The following is a 24,402-nucleotide window of genomic DNA, read 5'->3' as shown; positions in this document are numbered from 1 at the left end:
AAAATGTGGTACTTCTACCATCGGCAATACAAGGACAAAATTATTTTTCTTTTAATAGATTCTCCTTATATTAAAATAAATATATGACTGCTAGACCAAGCCTGTGATTTCACATACATTATCACTTAGGGCAATGCTAAGAAGAAGAAAAGGAAGTCAACTAAATCAATTTAAAAAAAATATTTAAGGGGAATTCCCTGGCAGTCCAGAGTTTAGGACTGCGCTCTCACTGCCGAGGGCCCGGATTCAATCCCTGGTCAGGGAACTAAGATCCCACAAGCCACGCAACATGGCCAAAAAAAAAAAAAAAGAGAGAAAATATTTAAGATAGTATAAAGGAGGTATGTACGTGATTAAAAAAATAAACAAAAAAATAAAAACAAGTGCATAAATAGGTAATAGTTGGGAAACTTGGCCAAGGCTATACTCAACCCTTTTGTACAGTCTGAATCTTGAGCCAAGGGAGTTGGTGTCAGCACCTTGGAGAGTGGCACACAAATGCTGAGTCTCTAGGGCGCCATAGGAAAGGGGCCACTGGCTAACACTAAATGGCCTCCTTAGTGACACTCAGGCACTTAATATCATCAACCTCTTGGGCATTATTCTAGGAAAGTCAAACACCAGAAGAGGAGGCTTAATGGTTTTGTCTCTCACCTCTCAGCTTTTTATTTTTGATCATCTTCGATGCATACAGAGCAGCAGACCTGAATGGGACTCTTTGAAGAGATAAATGTAATACCGGGGCACTCAGTTTCTAAAGACTTGCCACTTTTCCTTTTAATTTTATAAGCTGCTGACTTCTTCCTACTTGATTTATTCCTGGCTTATGCTATGCTTCAGGAAAAGCAGCACTAACACCTGGCACGTTCCGTGATTTGAACACAAGGAAATGTCATCGAGAAGAGAAGCTTAAAGTTTTTTGTTTGTGGGGCATGAAAATTGGGAGTTCTAAAGGTTAAAGTCAGAAGGTCTTTCATGTCACCAAGAAGAATTCCAGCCAGAGCTGAAAAGTAGGGCGTATGGCTGAGACCACTATCTTTCCAGCAAAATTGTTCTCCCAGCGTCCCTTGCACTGAGTCATGTGACTAAATTCTCTGTAATAGTGTGTAGGCAGAAGTGATGGGTGCCACTTCCAAACCAAGGCTTTTATGAAGCAGCTTGTGCCTCCTCTGTACTCTCTTTCCCCCTCCGCACTCTGGGTATAGACAAAAACAAGGCTGTAGGGATTGATGGGGATGGTAAGATGGAAGGAACCTGGGTCACTTAATCACCATATGGAGAGCGTGGGTGAGGTCAGGAACACCCATCTTGGACTGTTACATGAATGAACATTAAACTTCTATTGAGTCTGAGCAAGTATAGATGTAGAGGTCTTTTTGTTATGGCAGTTGAATCCACCCTAACTAATAAAGGAGGTTAGGTGTGTGGGGTCAGGAAGAAGAGACGTCCTCTTTTTTTTTTTTTTTTTGCCACGCTGCATGTGGGATCTTAGTTCCCCAGCCAGGGATCAAACCCGTGGCCCCTGCATTAGAAGCACAGAATCTTAACCGCTGGACCGTCAGGGAAGTCCCAGAAGAGACATTCTGAGATTTCCATTTACTCCCTCCCCTCTTTGCACAGTTAACTTAGCTCATCCTTTAGATAAAGCTCAAGAGCCTCCTTCTCCCAGAAGCCTTCCCTGACTTTGGCCGGGGCCGATCCTTCTCCCGCAGTCTCTCCCAGCACACGGCAAACATCACAGCTGTACTTTACACCTGTTAGTGTGATTTTTTTTTTTGATTAACGTTTATACTCCCACTGGGTTTTTAAGTATGCATTTTTCAAAATTCATAGAATGATACACTTCCTTGTGCATTTTGTTGTATGTAAATTTTATTACCTTAAAATGATGAAAAACAAATATTGAATTCTGGTTAAATGATATGCATGCTGAAGAGTTCAGGGGTGAAGTGTACCGATATCTGCATCTTGGTTTGAAACGCATTAAAAAATGGGTTGACAAAGAGATGGAGAGACATGTGATCACGCATATACAGTCAAATGCTGACTGCAGAATCTAGGTATTGGGTATTATGGGTGTTCATTGTATAATTCTTTTCACTTTTCTGTATTTTAAAAATTTTTCCTAATAAAATGTTGGGGGGAAGTTCAATGAGAGTAGGGACTCTGAGTATGTTACATAAATAGAATTATTCTATGTACAGTGTATTTTATATTACTAATCCTAATGTTCTGTGACTTGCTTCCATTTTTACTTGATACTATGTCATGGACATCTGTCCATGATGACAGATAGACAGACAGACAGAGATATGAGACACACAAAGACCTCATCCTTTTGAAGGTATCATGGATACACCATTGTATGTTTAACTTTCACACTACTGATAAACATTTGGGCTATTTTCATTTTTTTCTATTACTGATCTTTTCCTATGATAGCTCTTCTGTGCTGCTGGATTTGAGCTTCTTTATGTTAGCTCTAGGTCCACCACAACATGTTCCTGCCTTCCCCACACCACCAACCCACCCCAGCAGGCCAGTATCCTCCACAGGCAAGCGTCCACGAGTATAAGAAAATAATAAGAAAGCCCTCATTCAAACTTCCCAGCATGATTTTCTAAAAACATCTGGATCATACAAATCATTACCACAAGCACATCTGAAGTCTCAGAAAGCAAGTGATATTAGCATTAATTAAATAGTCAATGGGTATTTATTATGGCACTTTAGAATTAGGGGAATCAAGTCTGTAATGTACAGAGTTGTATTTGTGCTGTGTATACACCTTATCAGAGACTTGCTGCGTTTGCTTTATAAGCTCCACTTGTATAATCAGTCTGAACAGTGCATATCTGCCCAATTTATATATCTGGAGCACAATTTTAACTGCAGAAATCACTCGACAACCACAGAGGTAAAATTCTTGAAAAGTGTAAAGGTTGGCAAAGCAGAAGTCAAAGGTTCAAGAAATCAGAAAAAATAGAGAGGATAAAACTATAAAACTGAACATTAAATAACAAATGAATAATACATGCAAATGCTCTGCAACAAAGGTTCTAGAGGGCGTCTATCTCCAAGTAAGCCAGACATGCCAAGAGGCCCTGCCCTGGTGCGATAACGCTCCCAGGGAAACGCTTTCACACGGTCAGGAAAGCAAACTCTCCCAACTTTTCTTCTTTTTAAAGTTTTTGAAACAGGGTTTACTCGTTTGGAACTCAATGGCCTTCACACTTGCTTTGTCCCTTGTTTCATTTTCATAGGTCTTAGCAAAATGCTTGCGTCTCTTCCTAGTTGCTCCACAAATTATTACTGTCTCTAAGAGCATGTTTTTCTGGGCCAGATCTGATACAGTGGGCCTGCGGGAGGGGAGGTGTGAACAGATGACCCAGCGGTCCATGTCTTTCATCTTTGGCGGGGGGAGCAGTTACCGCTGCTGTGTTCTTCCATTTAAGGGGGTTGATGTATATATATCCCACAAGACTGCAAAACGGTAAAAGTAGGCATTCAAATATAAAACCACATTAATTTAAAACTGCGACTGGCAAAACAAGAGTTGCAAAGGATTACTCTATGTTTTAAAGGATGGTAGGGGCTTCCCTGGTGGCGCAGTGGTTGAGAATCTGCCTGCCAATGCAGGTGACACGGGTTCGAGCCCTGGTCTGGGAAGATTCCCACATGCCGCGGAGCAACTAGGCCCGTGTGCCACAACTACTGAGCCTGCGCGTCTGGAGCCTGCGCTCCGCGACAAGAGAGGCCGCGATAGTGAGAGGCCCGTGCACCGCGATGAAGAGGGGCCCCCACTCGCTGCAACTAGAGAAAGCCCTCGCACAGAAACGAAGACCCAACACAGCCAAAATGAATAAATGAATAAATAAATAAATAAATAAATAAATAAATAAATAAATAAATAAATAAATGTAAAGGGTGTTATTTAAAAAAAAAAAAGGATGGTAGAGGTTTTTGTTATTCTAGTTTGCTTTCATGACATACTGTTGTTTTCCTCTGTGATTTATTGGATGCCACATCCCCAGTCTGGAACAGAACTCTCAATTATTATAACAGTTTCCATGGAAACATATCATCTATTCTCTCTCATTCCCTCACTGTTCCCCAAGACCCACTCTCCCACTTCTCTACCCACCCCCCCAACCCCAATCCTTTCTGTAAGACCCTCCAGAACTTCCATTCCTCAGTCAAAAACTCTCCAATCTGTATTGTTGAGTGATCAAAAAGGTGAAGAAATGTGTGTGTGGTCTGCTAACTTTTGAGGCAACAAGGACAAGAATAAATATGCATATTTATATTTGTTAAATTAGCAGAGAGAAACTGGAAAGATGCAAATTAACAAATCAGTTTGTATACGGAGGGCAGTAGCAGCAAGGGGGCACAGAAGGATGTGAACCTGAGTGGGAGCAAGACTTCTCAGTGTTTATCCTTTTAATATAATTTTAATTATGAACCACGTGAAAACACTGCTTATTAAAAATATAATTTAATTTTTTAAAACTCCCCGACAGCCTCAGCTTATTAGAACCTCTTCTTCATTTAGGCTTCATTCTTCCTTGTCATCATGGAAACACCCCCATCTTTGAAATCTAAATGTCCCTAGTCTTCCTAGCATTTTAAAATTTATTTATTTATTTATTTTTGCTGTGTTGGGTCTTCGTTTCTGTGCGAGGGCCTTCTCTAGTTGTGGCAAGCGGGGGCCACTCTTCATTGCGGTGCGCGGGCCTTTCACTATCGCGGCCCTTCCCGTTGCGGAGCACAGGCTCCAGACGCGCAGGCTCAGTAATCGTGGCTCACGGGCCCAGTTGCTCCGCGGCATGTGGGATCTTCCCAGACCAGGGCTCGAACCCGTGTCCCCTGCATTGGCAGGCAGATTCTCAACCACTGCGCCACCAGGGAAGCCCTTCCTAGCATTTTAAATCTCTTGGCCTCACCCACTTGTTTCTCATCCCTAGGCCCCTAGACTCCTTCTTTCTCACCAAGGTTATAACCCTCTTTCTGCTTTGACTTCCTTCCAGTGTGGATGTCATTTTTATTCATTTATTCAGTACACTTTTACTGAGGACCTGCTAGAACAGGCTCTGTTGGATCTGCAGTGGGCACCCCTCTTCCCAGAATCCTTGACTCCCTTATTACTGTGATCTTCTAGGGCACTGATCCTGCTAATCACCACCCTTAGCTCAAATCCACCGTCTACTTCCCCATCTCCACCCCCAGGCTGCTCAGAGCTGCTGGCAAAAAGGGCACAGTGGCATGGACCTCTACCATCACTACTGCTTATTCTCTAGCTTCTCGGACGTCCAGGCTGCTCAGCAATCTTATTCCGTGTTCCTACTCTCTATTCTCACTCCCTGCCAAGGCTCTTCAAACTCTGGGCCACCACCTCAGATTCCTTAGCCCATCACAGCAGACGGATGGACCTTGTGGCCCATAGAGAAAATTCACGCATTCAGTCTAGACCCTGAATGAATTCAATCCACAGACACTGGAAGTACAGCGGTGAACATGACAGAGCTCCTGGCTCTTGTGGAGCTCAGGTCTTAGAACAAGGAGACAAACCAACAAGCAAGCAAGAGAAGTATCATCTGGCGATGGGTGCTAGGAGAGAGTTAAATATAATGGAGAATGAATGAGTGGCTCTTTGAGTGGTAGTTAGGGAAGACTTCTCAGAAGAGGTGATATCTAAGTAGAGATGGGAATTACAAGAAAGAGCCAGCTCTGCAAAGAATAAAGGGAACAGCATCACAAAAGCTCTAAGAGAGGAAGGAGCTCTGTATGTCTCAAAGAACCTCATGTGGCCCAAGCACAATGGGTGATGGGGAGAAGGAAAGGAAAAGAAGGTATCAAACAGAGAATAATTTAAATTGATCAGAATTTAAAGAGTGATGTAAGCCAAGGACACAGTATAGAATTTATTCTATTTGTGAATTCATTGGAGGGTTTTAGCATGGGAGTGATTTGACCTAATGTAAGTTTTTAAAAATAACTATGGCTGCTGCATAGAAGTATATTAATTATAGGTCACAAGAGTGGAAGCAGGGAAACCAGTTAGGAATGTCTGCAGTGGTCCAGACGGTATTGTATGGCATAGATTAGGGCTGCATTAGTGAAGATGGAGAGAACTCAGTAAATTCATGATATGCTTTGGAGGAGGACCTGTCCAGACTAACTAATGGATTATGCATGGCTGGGGTAAGGGGAGGACAAAGAGAAGTCAAGGATAACTACCAGATTTTTGACTTAAGCTACAGAGATGGGGAAGGAAATTTGATATTTTTGCACACCTGAGTTCATGGTCTGAGATTGATATGAGACATACTGGTGGCACACACAGGGATTAAAAGACTCACAACACTAAACAAGTCAGGAATACTTATAACACAATCTCAACTTCAGTGAAACAGCATCTCCTAGTACCTATAATAGCATCCAGAATCACTCTACGAGTCCCAGGGTCATCCTTCAACTGTGCTGCTGTTCGAAAAGAACCACCTCCATTCTCAGCTGCAAGAGTAATCTTTTCCAAAACCAAATCTGATCACGTCACTTCTCTGCTTCAGACTTTCAGTGGTTCCCCCCTGCACTGTGAATAAAATCCAAACTTCTCATCACAGCTTCTAAGGCTTTGCATGATCAGGCCCCTCCCACCTCTGCAACCTCACATCCTGCAACCTCCCCCTGCTCATGACATTTTGGCCCCAGCACCTTCTGATGGTGCCTAGAATGTGCCCAGCTCTTGCCTACCTCAGGGCCTTTGCACTTGCCGTTCTCTCCGTTGCGAACATTCCTTCCTAGCTCTTTGAATGTATGGCTGGTTCATTCTCATCCTTCAGGTCTCAGTTTCTACGTCACTTCCTCAATCTGAGTGGGTCCCTTCTTGATCTGTCTGTGACACAGCACTCCATTCATTTCCTTCACAGTATTCGTTACCAACTGAAGTGTAGCTCTATTTACTTTTCACTCTTTCCCTCACTGGAATGTAAGCCCCATATGAACAGCAAATGTGCCTGCCTTGTTAGCTGTTCCTTCTGGAGCAGGTGCCACCACCCAGCCATACTGTACCTTGCCAAAGCTGCCTTTTCCAAGCACCATCAGGAAGTGAAAATCAGTCAGTTTCATCCGGTCCCTGTTCCCGTTGTTGTCAAATTTGGATATGGTGTTAGTCGTCTTTTCTTCAGGAGCCTTGGTCCCCTGATTGATCTTGGCCCTCTGGAGGGAGAAGCACACAGAAAACATCATCAGAGTTTTGAGAATGCCCTTGTACATGCTCAAACTCACATATAGGCTGCAAGCTGTGGTTCCTGCAGCTCATGCCCCCAGCCTGGTGAAAAGCATGGCCCAGCTTCCACAGTGCAAACCCAAAATGTGGAGGCCAGCCTTGGCACCTCATTTCTCTTTCATCCCTCGTGTCTCATCCACCACCAGGAACAGTCACTGCTTCCTCCCAGCTGTCTCTAGAATTCCTTCTTCTTTCCATCTGCACCAATACCACCTGTCATCATCTCTCACCTGGACAACCCACCTTGGTTCCCTCCACACTGGGCTTTACATGTAGTCACAGTGATCTTCCACTTCTTCATACTCAACCAAGTCACCGCCTGCTTCAAATGCTTTGGTAGTGACCCATCATTTTTAGGATAAAGACTTCGGTGCTTTCACTGGCCCAGATGGCCCAGTATGATCAGGCTCTACCTGCTTCTCCAACCTCTTCAACCTCTTCTCGGCTCCTTCTTCCCTGAAACACAGCTTCTTCCTCCTTTCCCATCTTTGAGTCCCAGTTCCCTCCCACTCCAGGGCCTTTGCACCTACTGTTGCTCCTGTGTGGATGACTGTTCTCTCCCCTTCGCCAACCTAGTTACCTCCTGCTCCACGTTTTCACTTCCTTGGGGAAGCCTTCCTTGATTCTCTCTGTCTGGATGGGCTGTGCCTATCTGCTCCCTTCATCCACCTCACTTCCCATTTACACTGCATGATAACTGTCTGTTCACTTGTTTTCCCCAACAGACTGGAAACCTGCCAGGGCAGGGAATATGTCTCATTCTCCGCAATTTCCCTGACAACTAGCATACTTTCCAGTTAAATATTTTGTTGGATAAATGGATGGATGAGGCCCATGTCTGTCCTCAGTGCAGCGGGGTAGGGGCCTGCTGCTGTGAGCAGCAGAATGATGACTCAGAATGGCAGCAAATGCTGTGAAAGCAGGGGAGAATAGGAGGCCAGAATATTTGTGATTGGAGTCTAAAGTGGGGGATGTCTTGTAGGACTGAGCCCTTAACCTATGGGGTCTGCACTAACTCCAGGGAGCTAGCGCCAAAACTGAATTAAATTGTAGAACACCTAGTTGGTGCCCACAGAGAACTGGAGAACTTCTTGGTGTGGAAAACCCACACACTTGGTGTCGGAAGTATTGTGAGAGTGTCAAGTTTTCCTCTATAGGGTATGTAGTTTTCAGCATCTGGCTTCTTTCGCTCATCCTAATGGCCTTGAAATTCACTCGTGTTGTTGCTTGAATCAGTGATTTGTTCTTTGTACTGCTGAGTAGCATTCACTGCTTACGTTTAGTCATTCTTCTGTTATGGGCATTTGTGTTGTCTCCACTTTTTGGCTGCTAACAAGGCTGCTGTGAGCATTCTTGGTCCAGTTATCTTGTAGTAAAGATATGTTGAGATTTAAGTGTCTCTGGGACGATCAAGTGTAAATAAATACCCAGTAAGCAGTTGTATTATGTGGTTTTTGGGTTAAGAAAGGACATAAGAACTGGAGACAGGGACTTCTCTGGTGGCACAGTGGTTGAGAATCTGCCTGCCAATGCAGGAGACAGGGGTTTGAGCCCTGGTCCGGGAAGATCCCACATGTCGCGGAGCACCGAAGCCCGTGCACCACAACTACTGAGCCTGCGCTCTAGAGCCTACAAGCCAAACTACTGAAGCCCACATACCCTAGAGCCCATGTGCCGCAACTACTGAACCCGCGTGCTGCAACTACTGAAGCCCACACGCCTAGAGCCTATGCTCTGCAAGAAGAGAAGCAACCACAATGAGAAGTCCGCGCACCGCAAAAAAGAGTAGCCCACGCTCGCCGCAACTAGAGAAAGCCTGCACGCAACAACAAAGACCCGACGCAGCCCAAAAAAAAATCGTAAAAAAAAAAACCCCAAAACTGGAGACAGATTTGGGGGTTAAAGCATAGAGGAGGCAGTTAAAACCAGATCATTAGGGAAATTGCAAACAAGAAAAGAGCCTTGAACAGAAGTTGCATTGCTTTTTCAGGGCCACGTCCTCCCATCATCCCAAATTCTCACCCTCCAGCCCCCAGAGATTTTCCCAGGCTATCCCAATCCAAACATATCTCTCCCTCCCTCCCACCATCCCCGTGCTTTATTATGATGTCTCCCACCTTCTCTGAGTCCCAACTCAGGACCCACCCAATTCACACACTCCAATCTCCAGCCTGTGAAGATCCACGTCCTGACTGTCCCTGGTCCCCAGTCTCCGTTCCAGCCCTGAGGTTTGCTTCCATCCACCTGCAGATCCCAGCACCCCCTGCCAGTGGAGCACGAGTGAGGTGCACACACTTCCCTATTTCTCCATCTGACTGCTTAGAGGAAAATTTTTTTCCTGTTCTTCAAAGAGCAGCAAGTGTCCAACAGCTTGATTCCTCAGTCCTTCAAGCAACCTTCTCTCCTCTGAATTCCACGCTCCATCTCAATTTGCTTGTGTGACTCTTCTCACAGTTACACGCTATAGACCGAGAATGTTTGTGTCTCCTGAAAGTTCATATGTTGACATCCTAACCCTCAAAGGTGATGGTATTAGGAGGTGGGGCCTGTGGAAGGGATTAGGTCACGAGGGTGGAGTCCTCATGGGTGGGATTAGTGCCCCTATAGAAGAGCCCCCAGAAGAGTCCCCTTGCCCCTTCTGCCATGTGAGGACATAGTAAGAAGAGGGCCATGGGGACTTCCCTGGTGGTCCAGTGGTTAGGACTCAGAGCTTCCACTGCAGGGGGCATCTATCCTTGGTCAGGGAACTAAGATCCCACATGCTCTAGGTGTGGCCAAAACAAAAAGAGGTCCATGAAGCAGGAAGCAGGCCCTCACCAGACAACGATTCTGCTGGCACCTTGATCCTAGACTTTCCAGCCTCCAGAACTGTGAGAAATAAATGTTGTTTAAGCCACCCAGTCTATAGTATTTTTGTTATAAGAGTCTGAAGTGACTAGGACAGAATGTTATCTCAGCCTCTAGATGCTAGATCAGAAGTCTAATAGCCTTACCGGTCTGGTCTGCACTAATATTTAAATTAGTTGAGATCTGTTAAAAATCAGGAGATGTCTTACAAAAACCCGAATCCCAGCTTCTTCTAAAGAAGCAGATCTGGCAAAACTGGGCCCCATCCATAAGAATGGGGCATTTAGATGGGACATGAGGTCTCCAGTTGACCGTCATCACCACCACACCCTGCTGTCTCACACTAAGCTTTTCCCCCTTCTTGTTACCTGCCCAGTTCTAAAAACATTTGGGACAAGAACCCTGTCCTGTGTTCCTCTGAACGTCCCATGTCTCCCAGCGGCCTCGTGCCTAGCAGGTCCTCCATCAAAGAGCAAACATTTTTAAACTGAGGCCCAAATTTAAATGATCCTCTATCTTGCTGGGTTGGATACGGCTTCAGAAACAGGAATACACTAATGGTTGCCTTTTCATGTCTGTAATTTAGAGCCCTAGGACTTGGTGCTCAAAGTTAAAGCAAAGAGATGCGCTTCTGAGCAAAGAGCCCTGCCTCTTTCCAGACTGTGCTACGGGAGAGTGAAGGCGCCCCGGCTGCCTGGCTCCAGGGCCCCATCTCAGATGAGGAATGCCTTTCTTGGCTTAAACTAACCTCCACCCCTACAAGGAGCTCCAACGGCACTCCCGTACCCAGCAGTGGCGGTAGACACCTCTGTAGGCTAGCGGTCCACGTAGATGCTCCCCAACCCCCAAGCAACCCTTCCAAAGACCAGAAGGAGCAGGTCCTGAGCTTGATTTATTCCGGGGGGGGTGGTGAGGCAGGGAGAGGGCTGCTAAGGATAACAACCACCTGACACCTGAATGATATGACATGCCAGACACTGGTTTAAATGCTATCTCACTCACTCGTCACATAACCGTAGGAGGTCAGAGGTGCCACGATACATACAGGTGGGGAATCAAAAGCTCGGAGAAATAAAGTAACCTGCCTTCAGCACCCAGCAAGGAAGGGACAGAGCTGGGATTCCAATCCAGGCAGGCTGGCTCTCGAACCACCTGAACAGAATAGGCTACACTGTACACATGTGGCTCCAGGTATCCAGCCAAGACCCCTCGGCCCTCTCCTCTCTATACCTGGGGCTGCTTGCCGCTTACACCTGTGACTCTGCCTGCAGGCTCTTTTCCTGGCTGCAGGAGCAAGCACAGCCCACAAGCAGGCCAAGCTGAAAGTGCTGGCAAGTTAATACCCCTGGAAGCAGCCTTCAGCCAGTGATGGAAGGGGAGCTGGTGGATAATACTTGAGCTGCCTGCCCCTTGACTGGAAACCCTGCGGCCCGGTTAATCCCCGGCAGGATTAAACCCCAGCTGCCCACAGTGGTAACTTGCTGATAACACATACTTTTCCAGCTTCCTTCCTTGCCCTGCCTCACTTTCCCACTACTCTAGATGCTTTTGGGGGTCACCTCCCGAAGAAACCACCTGCACTTGAATCCTTATAGTCTGTTTCTGGGGAAACTCAGAGTTAGACAATGACCAGCTGAGGGATATTAGAAAGTTGCTTAACCTCTCTGGGCCCCAGTTTCCTCATCTGTAAAAGATAAAGGGGGATGATAAAGGTACCGACCAGTCATGGTGGTTGTAAGGACTGAATTAAATGACTTAATATTTCTAAAGCACTTAAAACAATAAATGGCACATAGTAAGCATTTTATTAAATTAAAAAATTCTACGCCTGTCAGAAGACCCATTCTGAACCATGCAAAATGGAGTCTTCCCTTCCCTGGCCCATCGGCAAGGCCACAGCCAGACAAAAGTCCCCAAACAGAGCCTCCTCCAGTGTTCTGAAGCATACCACGTGTGGTAACTTCACCAAGCTCACCCTACCGTGAAATTCTATTACCCCAATTTCTGCAGCTCGATTTTACCGTCACTCAGAATTTCTCCAGATAAGAGGCTTGAAAGTAATTTCTGAGTCATTCTGGGTGCTAATTGGTTATTGCACAGGGATTACATTTCTCACGTCCAAGGTCAACTGAAATTCCTCTATGTGTCTGAGAACAATTTTCGGTCTCTTGGAAACATTTTTTTAATCAACAAACTATGGTGTGGAGCAATTACGACTCAGGCATAAACAAGCGTTTGCAGGCTCTTGCGGGAAATAAAGGACACATTTTGTTGCACGCAGATAAAACAGTCCTTTCCTTCAAGCCAATAACTGGCCCAGACAAATGCTCTGTTCATGTAGGAAATGTTTTCCTGGGTGTTCTGAAATGTCACCCTGGCTGCCCTAAGACAGAAGAAATCATTTTGTAAAACTGAGACTTCATTTTATACAAGAAAACACCGGTCTTGTTTTTTTCACCCACAAGAGGACATTTGTAACTCGGCAGCAAACGGACCCCACTCCATCAGAAAGCTGAAGGAAGGAGAAGAAAAGGGTTCTCTGGAAGGCCTGCCCTCCTGTCCTAAAATGTTATCACGGTCCAGTTCTCGACTCTCCTGGGAGGGAAAGTTCTTTCATCAGCTCATTTGGGCTTGAGCGAGCTGCTCTATAAGGATGAACCTCACTGATCAAGTTCACTGGAGAATGACTGTCAAGTCCAAGGTCAACATGTTTATTCCACTTGTTTCCATGAAGGGAAGTCCCACTGGGTCAGAACCGTCACCAGGTTTTATGGAGGGCACAGGCTCAAGACAAGGGTCAGTACACAAAGTATGAGTCCTACCAAGTTGAGGGGACACTAAGATGGTTCTTGGAATAAATGCCAAAACCCTTGCTAAAGTCAGCACAGTCCTTCTACTCTGGCCCCACCCACCTCCCAGCCACACCATGAACTCACCCTTTGCTCTCTCTTCTCTACCCACACTGGCCTTCTTTCAGCGTCACAGAGTTGCTATATAACTCCCCACCACAGGGCCTTTGCACCTGTTCGCCTCTCTGAATGGAATGCTCTTTTCCCCTCTTTACTTGGTTAACTTCCCTATTGTTTCCTCAATGACTCCTTCCCTGTCCTCTCAGACAAGGTTACATTTCCCTCTTATATCTTCTCAAAGCACCAGGGACCTCTCTTTCACAGAACTTTACCTGGTCATATTCTGCTTCTATTTGCTTGTGTGATTACTTGATGAATAACAATGACAGTAACCTATTTCATTTTAGCTATTTTATACATTTTTCAGAGTTAGTAGGCCGTCATTGCTTATCTAGAATTGATTTCCCATCAGACTCAGTATATTAAGTTTCTGTGAACAAAATAACGTGTTTTCCCTTATGAAACTACTTTAAAATCACTCAATACACATATAATGAAGGGACTCAAACCCATTTTCCCCAAAACGTTTTCTTTGTAAAACTGGGATGTGTCCTACATACCTGCTAGTCTCATATATGGAGTTTATTTGGCTCCACAGAAGGGAAGGGGCTTATCTGGGGTAGAAGCAGACCAGCGCTATGGCCCAAGGTCAGAGCCAAGGGCTCTTAATCTTCGAAAGATGCATCCATGGGTATTTCACGGAGTCACCAGCACTATCAATTCCATCTGTTAATACGGCACCATCCTGCTGACAGATCCAAATCCAGATTCTATCCCTCAGCAAGCCTACTTGACTGAGCTTCCGAAATATCTCTACCCTGTCCACTGCTTTCATTCACCATTACTAACATCCCTGTCCAAGCCACCAGCAAAATGACCTGGGTAGTGAACGAACACTCTCAAGGAAAAGTCTAAATCAATGAGGACAGGGAGGCAGAATGACTTTACAAGGCAGGGGACACTTAACTGGGGTCTTGAAGGATAAACAGGAGTTTTCTGGAAAGCAGAACAATATCGCAAAGGCACAGGGTCAGGAAAGGGCTTGGTAGAAACCACACCATAAACAAGAAAAACAGTACAGAGGCAGACTCAACCGGTTCCCACTGATGCCGAAAGAAAGACATCTCACCTCAAATTTCTGCCGCAGTTCCTCGTTGCCCTCACTGCCTTCCGGTGGCACAGGTACGTTGAAGTACTCGCCTTCCTCCTGGCTCAGTAACTTAAACCTAAAGGGAGCAAAGGAAAGACACATTCCATGACTCTACTTAATATCATTTTGTTGATTAGGATAAGGGAGGGAAGTCTATAGAAAGCTCTGCTTTGAAAACATGTGTTGAGGGTTTTTTGTTTTGGGGTATGTGTGTATGTGTGTAGCCAGGGACACTATATATTTTTATAACCATCAGAAACACATCAGAAAAAAATGGGTTTATAGGATGTAAAGTTCTCTGTCTTGCCTCTCTAAACACACACAGACGCACACAATTTTCTTGATTATATCATTCAATGTTTCTAGCTACTTTTTTGGTCCATTATGTGCTTTCTGATTCTGAAAGAATGTTGAGGATCTCCCACGGTCAACGTATTCCTATCACGCCGTCCCAGCATTTCTATCCCCTTTCACTGTAACATGCTGCCACCCGGCCATCCCAGCACTTGGATGACTCTGGACTTGTCTCACTGACGCCGTTTTTCTATGCAGAAACCTTCCCAAAGTGCTCGGTAGTCAAGCTCCTGAGAAAGTACACAAGCCCTGGAGTCAAACTATGCCTGGGTCCAAATCTCACCTCTTCCCTTGCCTCTTTGGATAATTGAATGAGCTAGGTAGGCCCTCTGAGCCTCGATTTTTCTCATCAATAAATAGGAATTACAGTCTTTTTCATAGGATGACTGTGAAGCTGAGACATGATAATGCATGTAAAATGATAAGCCTGGTGCCTGGCGTTTAGCAAGTGTTCAATAAAAGGTACCATCATCATTGTTACTGGTATTAATATCACTATAATAAACAAGATGGTTTCAGTTTGTTTCTAGACCACAAAGATGTTTCCATCTAGTCAGACTGAGTTGAGTGTGAGGAAGCAAAAGGGACATTCCAAAGGCATTGGAGTCAGCAGGGGGAAAAAGAACCCAAAACTCCTCACTCCCAGAGACTTTCTAACCAGAATTTACGATTTTCATCACAATTTTTTTCTCCATTCACAAATCTTCCTAGGCAGCTTCTAAAAATAGAGAGATAGGTGACTCAAAGCAGAGATGACAGTTTGAGCCTGGACACCTCCACATTTAATATTCAGTGCTCATCTTCCAAACTGCCAAAGAAATTACCAAAGTAAATACAAAAATAAGAGGACATCTGTGTCTTTGCTGGAAATCAAGAAGGGTGCTATACACACAGCAGGGACTTTCAGGAAGTTCTGCAAACTAAAGTATTAGTAAGAGAGCACGGAACAGTGTTTGGCAAAATTCCTCCACCTTTGTGGATTTTGCTAAATCTGGATGTTATTTTTGACAATGCTTTTCACTAAATCAGCTTTTCGAATAATAAATTCACTTTAAAAAGACACTTTATATCTCTTCCTTGTAAAGAAAGCCAACACTTGTTACAAGCAGAAAGTATGTATCTGTAAAAAGTGAAACATACGTAAATCAAAGTTACTCAAAGCCAAGTAGATGGTGTTGCTTACCGAAGGCCCTGAGACTAATGCCTGCCCCTTTTATTAAAATGGGAGATCAGCAAGCAGCAAGGGTTAAAGAGTATTAAGGATACACCAGCGCCCTCTGAGACTTTCTCTGCAGTAAACTCAAGAACTGAAGCAACACCAACAAAAGAATAGTTTGGGGACTTCCCTGGCGGTCTGGTGGTTAAGACTCCACGTTCCCAATGCAGGAGACACGGGTTCGATCCCTCGGGGAACTAAGATCCCGCATGCTGCATGGCGCGGCCAATAAATAAATAAATAAATAAATAAACTAAATTAAAAAAAAAAAAAAAAAAAGAATAGCTTTGTCAGGGTACAATTCAATATGGCTGATGCCCCACCATGTACTACCTAAGCCATTTGGGGTCCCATACTTTGGAAAATACACATCAAAGGGGATTGACCAGCTGTGATCAGCCAGTGGGAACCACAACAGGACCCCACTAACAACCCTGGAACAGACCACCAGGGCCTGGATGAGGGTCAAAAATTCCGACCCATATTCAGCAAGTACAGGACACGTCAGCCCCCGGGGCATTGGTTAGAGCACGGCACCACCACCTCACGCTTGCTGTGGCCAGTACGCTGTCACTATGGCCTCCAAATATGGACAATTGTGCCCATTAGAAAAGAAGAGCAGGAACCCCTTCCGACTTTGAGATGCACAAAACCAACAGGGGGAAGATGCCCCTCCAGGGGGCAGTAGGGCTGCCTGCCGTGCAGCTGACTCCAGCCGTAGCCCTCTCCCAAATATCTACAGGACCAGGACCCTCGATCCAACAAAGAAGAACTCCAAAAAATACAAAAGGCTCCTTTCTCCCTTCATCTGGATGTGAAAGATTAGAACAGGGACACTCAACTTTTCTGTGTTCACCCTTCCATAAGGCGGGCATGTGGAAAACTCATTAAAATAAAGAGAAACGATGAGGAATCGGATTCCCGTGAACTAGAACTGGTGCCAAAAGAGAGAAAATTCCAGAAAATACCTAACTCACATTTTCAATGAGATCCAAGAGGTTGATGCATCTATGAAGCGGCAACAATCTGAGCTTATAGGAAAGACTACTTTCAGAAGAAAAATATAATCAGTAAATTTTAAAATCCATAGGAGACAGTAAACACTAGGATGGATAATTCAGAAAACAACTAGTGAATCAGTGGACAAACCAGAGAACTTTTTCTGGCAGTTGGCTTGATATTTATTATATTAATTAGAGTTGAATGGAATGCTTTATATACCACTAAGAAAAAATGCATATTACCAAAATTAACCTACAACATCAAAGACGGGAATATTGCAACATATATTTCAGCAATGACATAGTATTATCCTTCTTACATAAAAAGTTCTTCTAAATTAATAAGAAAATGATAGGCAAAACACCGGAAATAGTCACTTATAAATACAAAAAAAAGGCAATATATAAGTGAAAACATTCAACATAATTAGTAACAAATGTATGTATAATAATAATAAATATTTATATTATAAAATAAGAAAAGTATATATAAAAACGTGTATCATGTTATGTATGTATATTATGTAAATATGTATAATTAGTAACAAAATATGTATAGCCTTTGCATCATCTTTGAAATTTATAATACCAGATGTTGACAAGCGTGGGTGAAATGAAAAGTCTCACACAGCATTGGTGAGAATGTAAATTGACTGAAAAAAATTACAGAACATTATGGCAAATACCTGAATAATGCATATGGTCTCAAAGCCATTGATTCCAGGCTTAGGAATTTATTAGGAAATAATTAAAGCCATGCACAAAGGTTTCACTATAAGTTTGTTTACTGTAGAATTATTTATATAGGTAAGCATTGCATATCTTATAATAAGAATATGATTATGTAAATTGAGGCTGATCTATAAGAATGGACTATATGAAGCTACTAAAAATGATGTTGCCTAAGATTACTGAATGATAGGGAAAAGGGTTCATAACGCATTGTTAGGTGAAAAACGCACACTGCCAAACAGTATGGACAGTAAGTTTTCATTTTTGTTTCATACACACACACAGAAAAAAAACTCTAAAAATGGTCAATAGTGATTATCTCTGGGCAATGGGATTCCGATAATATTTTGTTTGCTTATTTATATTTTTCTAATAATTATTCAATTAATAATAATGACTAACACTTACTGAGTGCTTACTATTTACCAGACACTGGGCACTTCACTTATATTAACTAATTTAATGTCACAACAATCCTATGACTTAATTACCACTATTATCTCCAAATGAGGAAAGAAGGCACAGAAAGGCAAAGTAACTTGCCCAGGGGTACACAGCTAGGAAGTGGTAGGACAGAAATTCTAACCCACGAAGTCTGATTCCAAAGCTTTAGTTATTTTTTGTGTGTGATAAGACCGAAACATGACTATTAGTAATAACAAAAGAAAGCTTAAAGAAATATGACTTTAAGGTAACAATGATTTAGGATAATCTGTTCAGCTGCAGAAATAAAAGAAAAGAATGAAATAGCAAAGGAAAAAAATAAAACCTTTAGAAACAGAAACACCATGATAAAAATGGAGAAATTAAGACCAAACATGTTAAAACACTTCCCTACAGAAAAGAGGAAAACACTTTCAGAATGACGTTTTCTTTTTTCTTTTCTTTTCTTTTTTTTTTTTTAAATCCAACAGCATGTCACTTGTTACACGAAGCCAGAGGACTTGGAAAGACTGAACATGGAAGCATGGACAAGGATTGACTAGGCAAGAGGTCCCTACAATTCTGCAACCAACGTGGACAGGTTAATTCTCTCTGTGCGGGACAGTTTCTCCCTAAATCTCCGCATGGTCCATTCCCTCACCCCCATCAGGTCTCGGCTGTATGTCACCTCTTCAGAGAGTCCCTTCCTGAGCACGCTATTAAACCAGAATGTCACCGTCCCCCGGCAGTCCCTACCCCTGTTTCTTGCTTACTTTTCTCTATAGCATTCATCAGCATCAAACACTATTTTCTACTATTTTGTATCTCTATTGACTAGAACGGAGTGGACACTCAATATATGTTTGAATAAAAGCCTACAATAAATGCGGAGGAGAGACAAGGAAGTTGTAAGGAGGACGATGGAAAGGATGTGAGGGCCCAGGGATCCATCCTCTTTCTTGCTAAACCAGTTTGATTTTGATTGTCTTTCACTCGTAACTGGAAAAGTCCTGAGCAGGGACCATTCAGAAATGAGACAATTTCTCCTAAAGAGATAGGAGCACCCCTAATTACTACTTCTCCCAAGGTTCTCGTGCCAAGGTGGGCCATCTCTTCTGACTCCTTTACTCAGATAACTGGGAAAGAAACAGCTGCCAAAGAGGACTTATCCAGCCTCTTTGATGGGAATATTGGGGAAGGATTTTTTGCCACTAGAAGGGAATAAAGCAAAAATGTCAGAACAAAGGAGCTTTTGCAGCTGACTATGACAGCAACCTTCCAGCACTTTTGTGACCAGGCTTGGTAAGCAGTCCCAATGAAGAAGCATCTTCTTAAGGAGTCAAAATCTGACAGTGGATTACACATATCTTCTGGGTGAAGTGTGAGAGCCCTTTTAGTGCCCATGGGGCCTGTCAAGCCATATAATTGTGTAAAGTGGGGCAGATGTAAAACAATAGGGACTGGTGAGGACTGTGGCAAATAGAAAATCCACATCCTGTCTAAAGGGGGTATTAACTATTCAACTGTCTTCATTTTTGCCCTCTAGGTCCAGATTTTTATGGGAAATTTCCTGATTTTGAAAATATTGGCAACTAATTCTTTTCTTTCTTTCTTTTTTTTTCTTTGTCTCTTTTTCTTCTTTTTTTTTTTTTTTTTTGCATGAGGACTAAATAAAACTATCTATGAGGCAGAGCCAATCTACCAGCTTTCACTTTGTGATTCTGCTTTAGTCTTTCACATTTAGGAGAAAAAGGGAAACATACTTGCTCCCACATTTTGATGGACCAAGCTGTACTGTTGCTTTCAAAGAGAAATTTCCCTTACCAGCCATCAACACCAGCTTTCTGCAGTTCAGAAATCCCAAATGACAAAGATCCCATGAAGTCATTCCTACTGGTCAGATCCCAATCCCAAATCTCTACAGACAGTCTTCTGTCTTTGTCCGACTCTTTCAGCTGGCTGCAAAGAGAAAAAAAAAGAAGTCGTTGGAGGTTATGGTGATTTCTCAAGCAGATGAAATGTACAAGAGGACAAAGCCTGAAGGTAGGAATTTTTAAGGATTACAAGCTGTTGTAAGAAACATATTCAGTTTCCATCCCAGGCAAGCTCCCCAGGGAGGTAGAGCTTTTCCTGTTTTACAGCCTGTGGTTTAAACAGGCAGAGGACCTAGGCCAGCTCTGACAGGGACAGTTCTAACTACCTCTGCTGCCTTATGTCCTAATAGGATCCATGATGTTCAGGAAATCCTATTGACACAGTCCGACTCTAAGAACTATAGATGTCAATCATATAATTGTGTGAGTGTTTGCACGCATGTGGGTTGAGGATGAGGCTGAGGAAATGTATGAAGGAAAGAGTCTTGATGGTGCCAGTCTAGGGGAAATTGTTCTAGGGCATGTCCTTGACTGAGGCTGAGATAGGCCCCCAGTTTTGCCCTGAGAGGGGAAAGAAGGAACGAGGCACCACAAGGAATCATGCTTTTGGCCCATGGCCCTTGAAGTCAGACTGTCTGTCGCTGAATCCTGCTCCACCCTGTATTTGTTGTGGGACATTGGCCTGTGCTTTAATCTCTTTAAGCCCCGTTGGTAAAATGGGGATGAAATGACCAACGAAGCTAGATCACTTAATACAGTGCTCGTTATACATAGTATATGCTCAATAAATATCGGCTGATATATGTCATATTTGTTGGCCCAGATGCATCAAGAAGTGAACCCACATTCTTGGAGCACTAGCCAGGGAAAATCCTCCATGGCAGCTGGCAGAGAGCTCCCGGCAAGCTACAGGCCCAGCATTATCCACGCACCCAGGCCTAGAGAAGTCATCCCCACACCCTACGGGTTATGTCCCATGTTTGCCAAGACCCAGAGCTTCTCCCACAATTTGCCTTCACCTAGCAACACATCACACTATTTTCCATCCCACCCACTCTCCCACACCAGAGACGTTCTCAGCACTGTATAAAAAAAAAATTCCAATTTTTACTTGGCTTGCAATGCAAAAATGCAGATGGAGGGAGGAAGGAAAGGAAGGAAGGAAGGAAGGAGGGAGGCAGGGAAGGAGCGAAGGAAAGAGAAGCTGGGAGAGGACCTCCCCAACCTCAGGTGGCCCACAACCCAACCTGCACCACGCAGGCTGGGCTGCAACGATTTTAACTTACAATCTAAATGTCTCGTTCCACTCAGGGTTGAGGGAGCACTTGATGGTTTTGGTCTTCTGCTTGCTCTCACTCTTGGGATCAGGAATCAGTTTCAGTTTCACGTAAGGATCTGACAAGCCATTAGGGTCCATAGGTACAAGGTTTTTAGCATCTCTTACTAAAAACAGAAAGAGCAGTTTTAGCATTAATAGCCCCAGAATATTTAAGCACCAGCTACCGATGGCTGTAGAACCTGTGAAAAGATCATTGGCATCACACTTACTTAATGGGAATTTTCATTTATTAACATCAACAGCTAAGAAGCGTACAAAGTGAGATAAACTGAAAAGATGTAGACTCTGCTCTATATTGGTTTAAAATTGATTTCTGACTTTCATACTGCTCTCCCCACTCTGCCCCTTAGATTAACTGTAAGTTCTCTAATCTTATTTTCCAAAAAGTCTACAAGAAAGATTGGCTTCTTCCATCTAGCATAATGCTTTCAAGGTTCATACACACTGTACTTCATTTATGACTGAATAATATCCGCTTGTATGGATATATCAAATTTTGTTTATCCATTCAACGGTTGATCAATATTTGGGCCATTCCCACCTTTTGGCTATTGTGAATAGTGCTGCTATGAACATGTGTATACTCTGACACAAAAGGTCACATATTCTATGATTCCATTTATATAAAACATCCAGAGCAGGTAAATCCAAAGAGACAGCAGACTAGTGGCTGCCAGGAGCTGGTGGTAGGTGGAATGGGGAGTTACTACCTAATGGTTATGAGGTTTCCTTTACAGGTGACAAAATTCCTTGGAACTAGATAGAAATGATGGTTGCACAACACTGTTAATGTACTAAATGCCACTGAATTGTACACTTTAAAATGGTTAATGGTTAATTTTATGTTATGTGCATTTTACCTGAATTCAAAAAGAAAAAGCTAAAAGACAGAGTGGCCCTCTAAACCAAAGTGCAACTATTTTCCATGTAGCACCCCTAACCAGTACCCAGACAGCCCATAGAGAGAAAAAGAGCAGCTTTACCATTAGGCTCCACCCTCAACCAAGAACACCCTGGGTAAAGGAGGCTTAGAGAGGGGAAAGGAAGCAGAGGTCGGCAGTGCAGATGCAACTGGGAATAGGGAAGATAAGGTAGAATAAGACATCAACCTGGAGAAATGGGAAGAAGTTAATTAGGAGTCAGATCAAAACCAGCAATGTAGACAGCCAAGGGAAGTAATGTATTAGCAGACTCAATCAAACTATCTGCTAGGGGCTTCCCTGGTGGCGCAGTGGTTGAGAGTCTGCCTGCTAATGCAGGGGACACGGGTTCGAGCCCTGGTCTGGGAAGATCCCACATGCCGCGGAGCAACTGGGCCCGTGAGCCACAACTACTGAGCCTGTGTGTCTGGAGCCTGTGCTCCGCAACAAGAGAGGCCACGATAGTGACAGGCCCGCGCACCACGATGAAGAGTGGCCCCCGCTTGCCGCAGCTGGAGAAAGCCCTCGCACAGAAACGAAGACCCAACACAGCGAAAAATAAATAAATAAAAAATAAATAAATTAATTAAAAAAAAAAAAAACTATCTGCTAGAAGGCTAATAAATAATGACTCCTACCAGGAATGCAAAGATGGTTCAACCTTAGAAATCTATTATTAAAATATTCATCATATTTATAGGTCAAAGGAGAAAACCATAGGTTCATTGCAATTAGCTAGAAATAACAGGAAATTTTCTTCACAGGATAAAGGATATCTGAAATAATAGACACCAAAGTTAACGATAAATGCAATCCCATTAAAGTCAGGAATAAGACAAAGATACCCATTACCACAGCCATCATTCAACATCTTTTCTAAGTATTTCATAAGTGTAATAAGATAACAGAAACAGAAATGTAGGGGTAAAGCATCCCCCATTCCCTGCAACCTTTGCTTCCACCCCCATCACCTCCTCCCTGGTGCTTATCATCCAGCAATTATACTACTTTCTTAAATTCAGTTTCATGTACCCCACAATCTTATGCCACTTCCCATTTTCCAGTTCATTAACGCTAGTACCCCACTGCTACAGGCCTTTCATCACCAATCAGTCTATTGAGCACAATATATTTTCTCTTTCTCCCCGTTCCCTCTTGCCTTTACTCCATTCACCCCCAGTTTAGAGTTTTGGGTGCATTATAATCACTCCCTGAAATTACTCTCAACTCCCTTCCTCCTCTTTCTTTCCATCTTATCTGACAAACACAGCCTTAGTTAAATTCAAATATTTTCCCTTTATTTTCCTACATGCAAGCAGCTAACCACTGCTAGGGATGGGAGTCAGGGGAGGCTGACTTGCCTAAGATCATATAGCTAGTCAAGGGTTGAGACTGAATAAATGAAGTGAGGAAAGGGCTGGGTGGACTGTCTGAGGAGTGACAAGGGACCCCGGGACGCAAGTTGTAACTTACTCTGCATTGACACTGTTCTGCACTCTAGTACGTGGCCCTTTCTTCCATTTATCCACAGGTTGAATTCGTGTTCCATCTCAGCTTGCAAGTTGTATCTCATTTTTGCACCAAAAGCAAGAATCTTTCCTCTTTGATTTGGTTAAGCTCCATAAGCAGGTCCCTAATGTGTTAGGCATTCTGCTAGGTACTGGTGACAGGGGGGCCAACATAAGACGTTGATCCTGTCCCCAAGGAATATATAAAACCAGATTTATTCAAAGTATAGTTGATTTCTAATGAGACAGTAGCCAGGTCATATAGTGTAGTGGATACAGGGCTATAACATGCCAGGGTCTGCATCTTGCCTAGCAGGTATTTCACATTTTTAAACCTCAAATTCTTGATCAGTGAAATGGAGATAATACATACCTCATTGGGTTATTATAAGAGTACAGTCAGACAAGGAATATACACGTTTAGCACAGAACCTGGCACCTAGGGAATAGTCAATAAATGCTAGCTATATTATTGCTATTTCATTGTTATTAAAATTCATATTCAGTGCCCCTTTTACCACATTTGTCTATTTTTATTATGAAGACAACCATTTCCAAACAGACTGATATTAAACAGAACCACTTGTGGTTTTCCTTCTTGAGACTAATGCATCCGACTTTTCCGTTTGAACCCTTCTAGAGGAATGCTTCTCAACCCTTAGCGTGGATGAGGGTCACCCGGAGGACTTGTGAGACACGTATTCCTGGGACCCACTCCCACAGATAGATTCTGATTCCGTAAGTCTGGAGTGACACCTGCTCATTTGTTTCTCTAACAAGTTCCCAGGTGACGCTGACGCTGCTAGACCACAGAGCACACATTAGGTGAAACTTTCCAAGA

General features: G+C 43.5%; 1 protein-coding gene across 2 annotated transcripts in view; it reads right to left on the bottom strand.

Annotated features, from left to right (window-relative positions):
* Positions 1–24,402, bottom strand: part of PRKCB (protein kinase C beta) — a 311,595-nt gene that overhangs the window by 73,164 nt on the left and 214,029 nt on the right. For both annotated transcript variants that reach the window (XM_068566188.1, XM_068566187.1), the window contains exons 6-9: positions 21,081–21,237; positions 19,745–19,879; positions 14,174–14,270; positions 7,072–7,218 (exon numbers count right to left, since the gene is read on the bottom strand). In XM_068566188.1, coding sequence (XP_068422289.1) covers positions 7,072–7,218; positions 14,174–14,270; positions 19,745–19,879; positions 21,081–21,237 — 536 coding nt within the window. The remainder of the gene's footprint in view (positions 1–7,071; positions 7,219–14,173; positions 14,271–19,744; positions 19,880–21,080; positions 21,238–24,402) is intronic.

The sequence above is a fragment of the Eschrichtius robustus genome, chromosome 16 (genome assembly GCF_028021215.1).
Source record: "Eschrichtius robustus isolate mEscRob2 chromosome 16, mEscRob2.pri, whole genome shotgun sequence".
In the NCBI taxonomy this organism is placed as follows: domain Eukaryota; kingdom Metazoa; phylum Chordata; class Mammalia; order Artiodactyla; family Eschrichtiidae; genus Eschrichtius; species Eschrichtius robustus.
The sequence above is the reverse complement of the archived record's forward strand: the minus strand, read 5'-3'. Positions and strand labels throughout refer to the sequence as shown.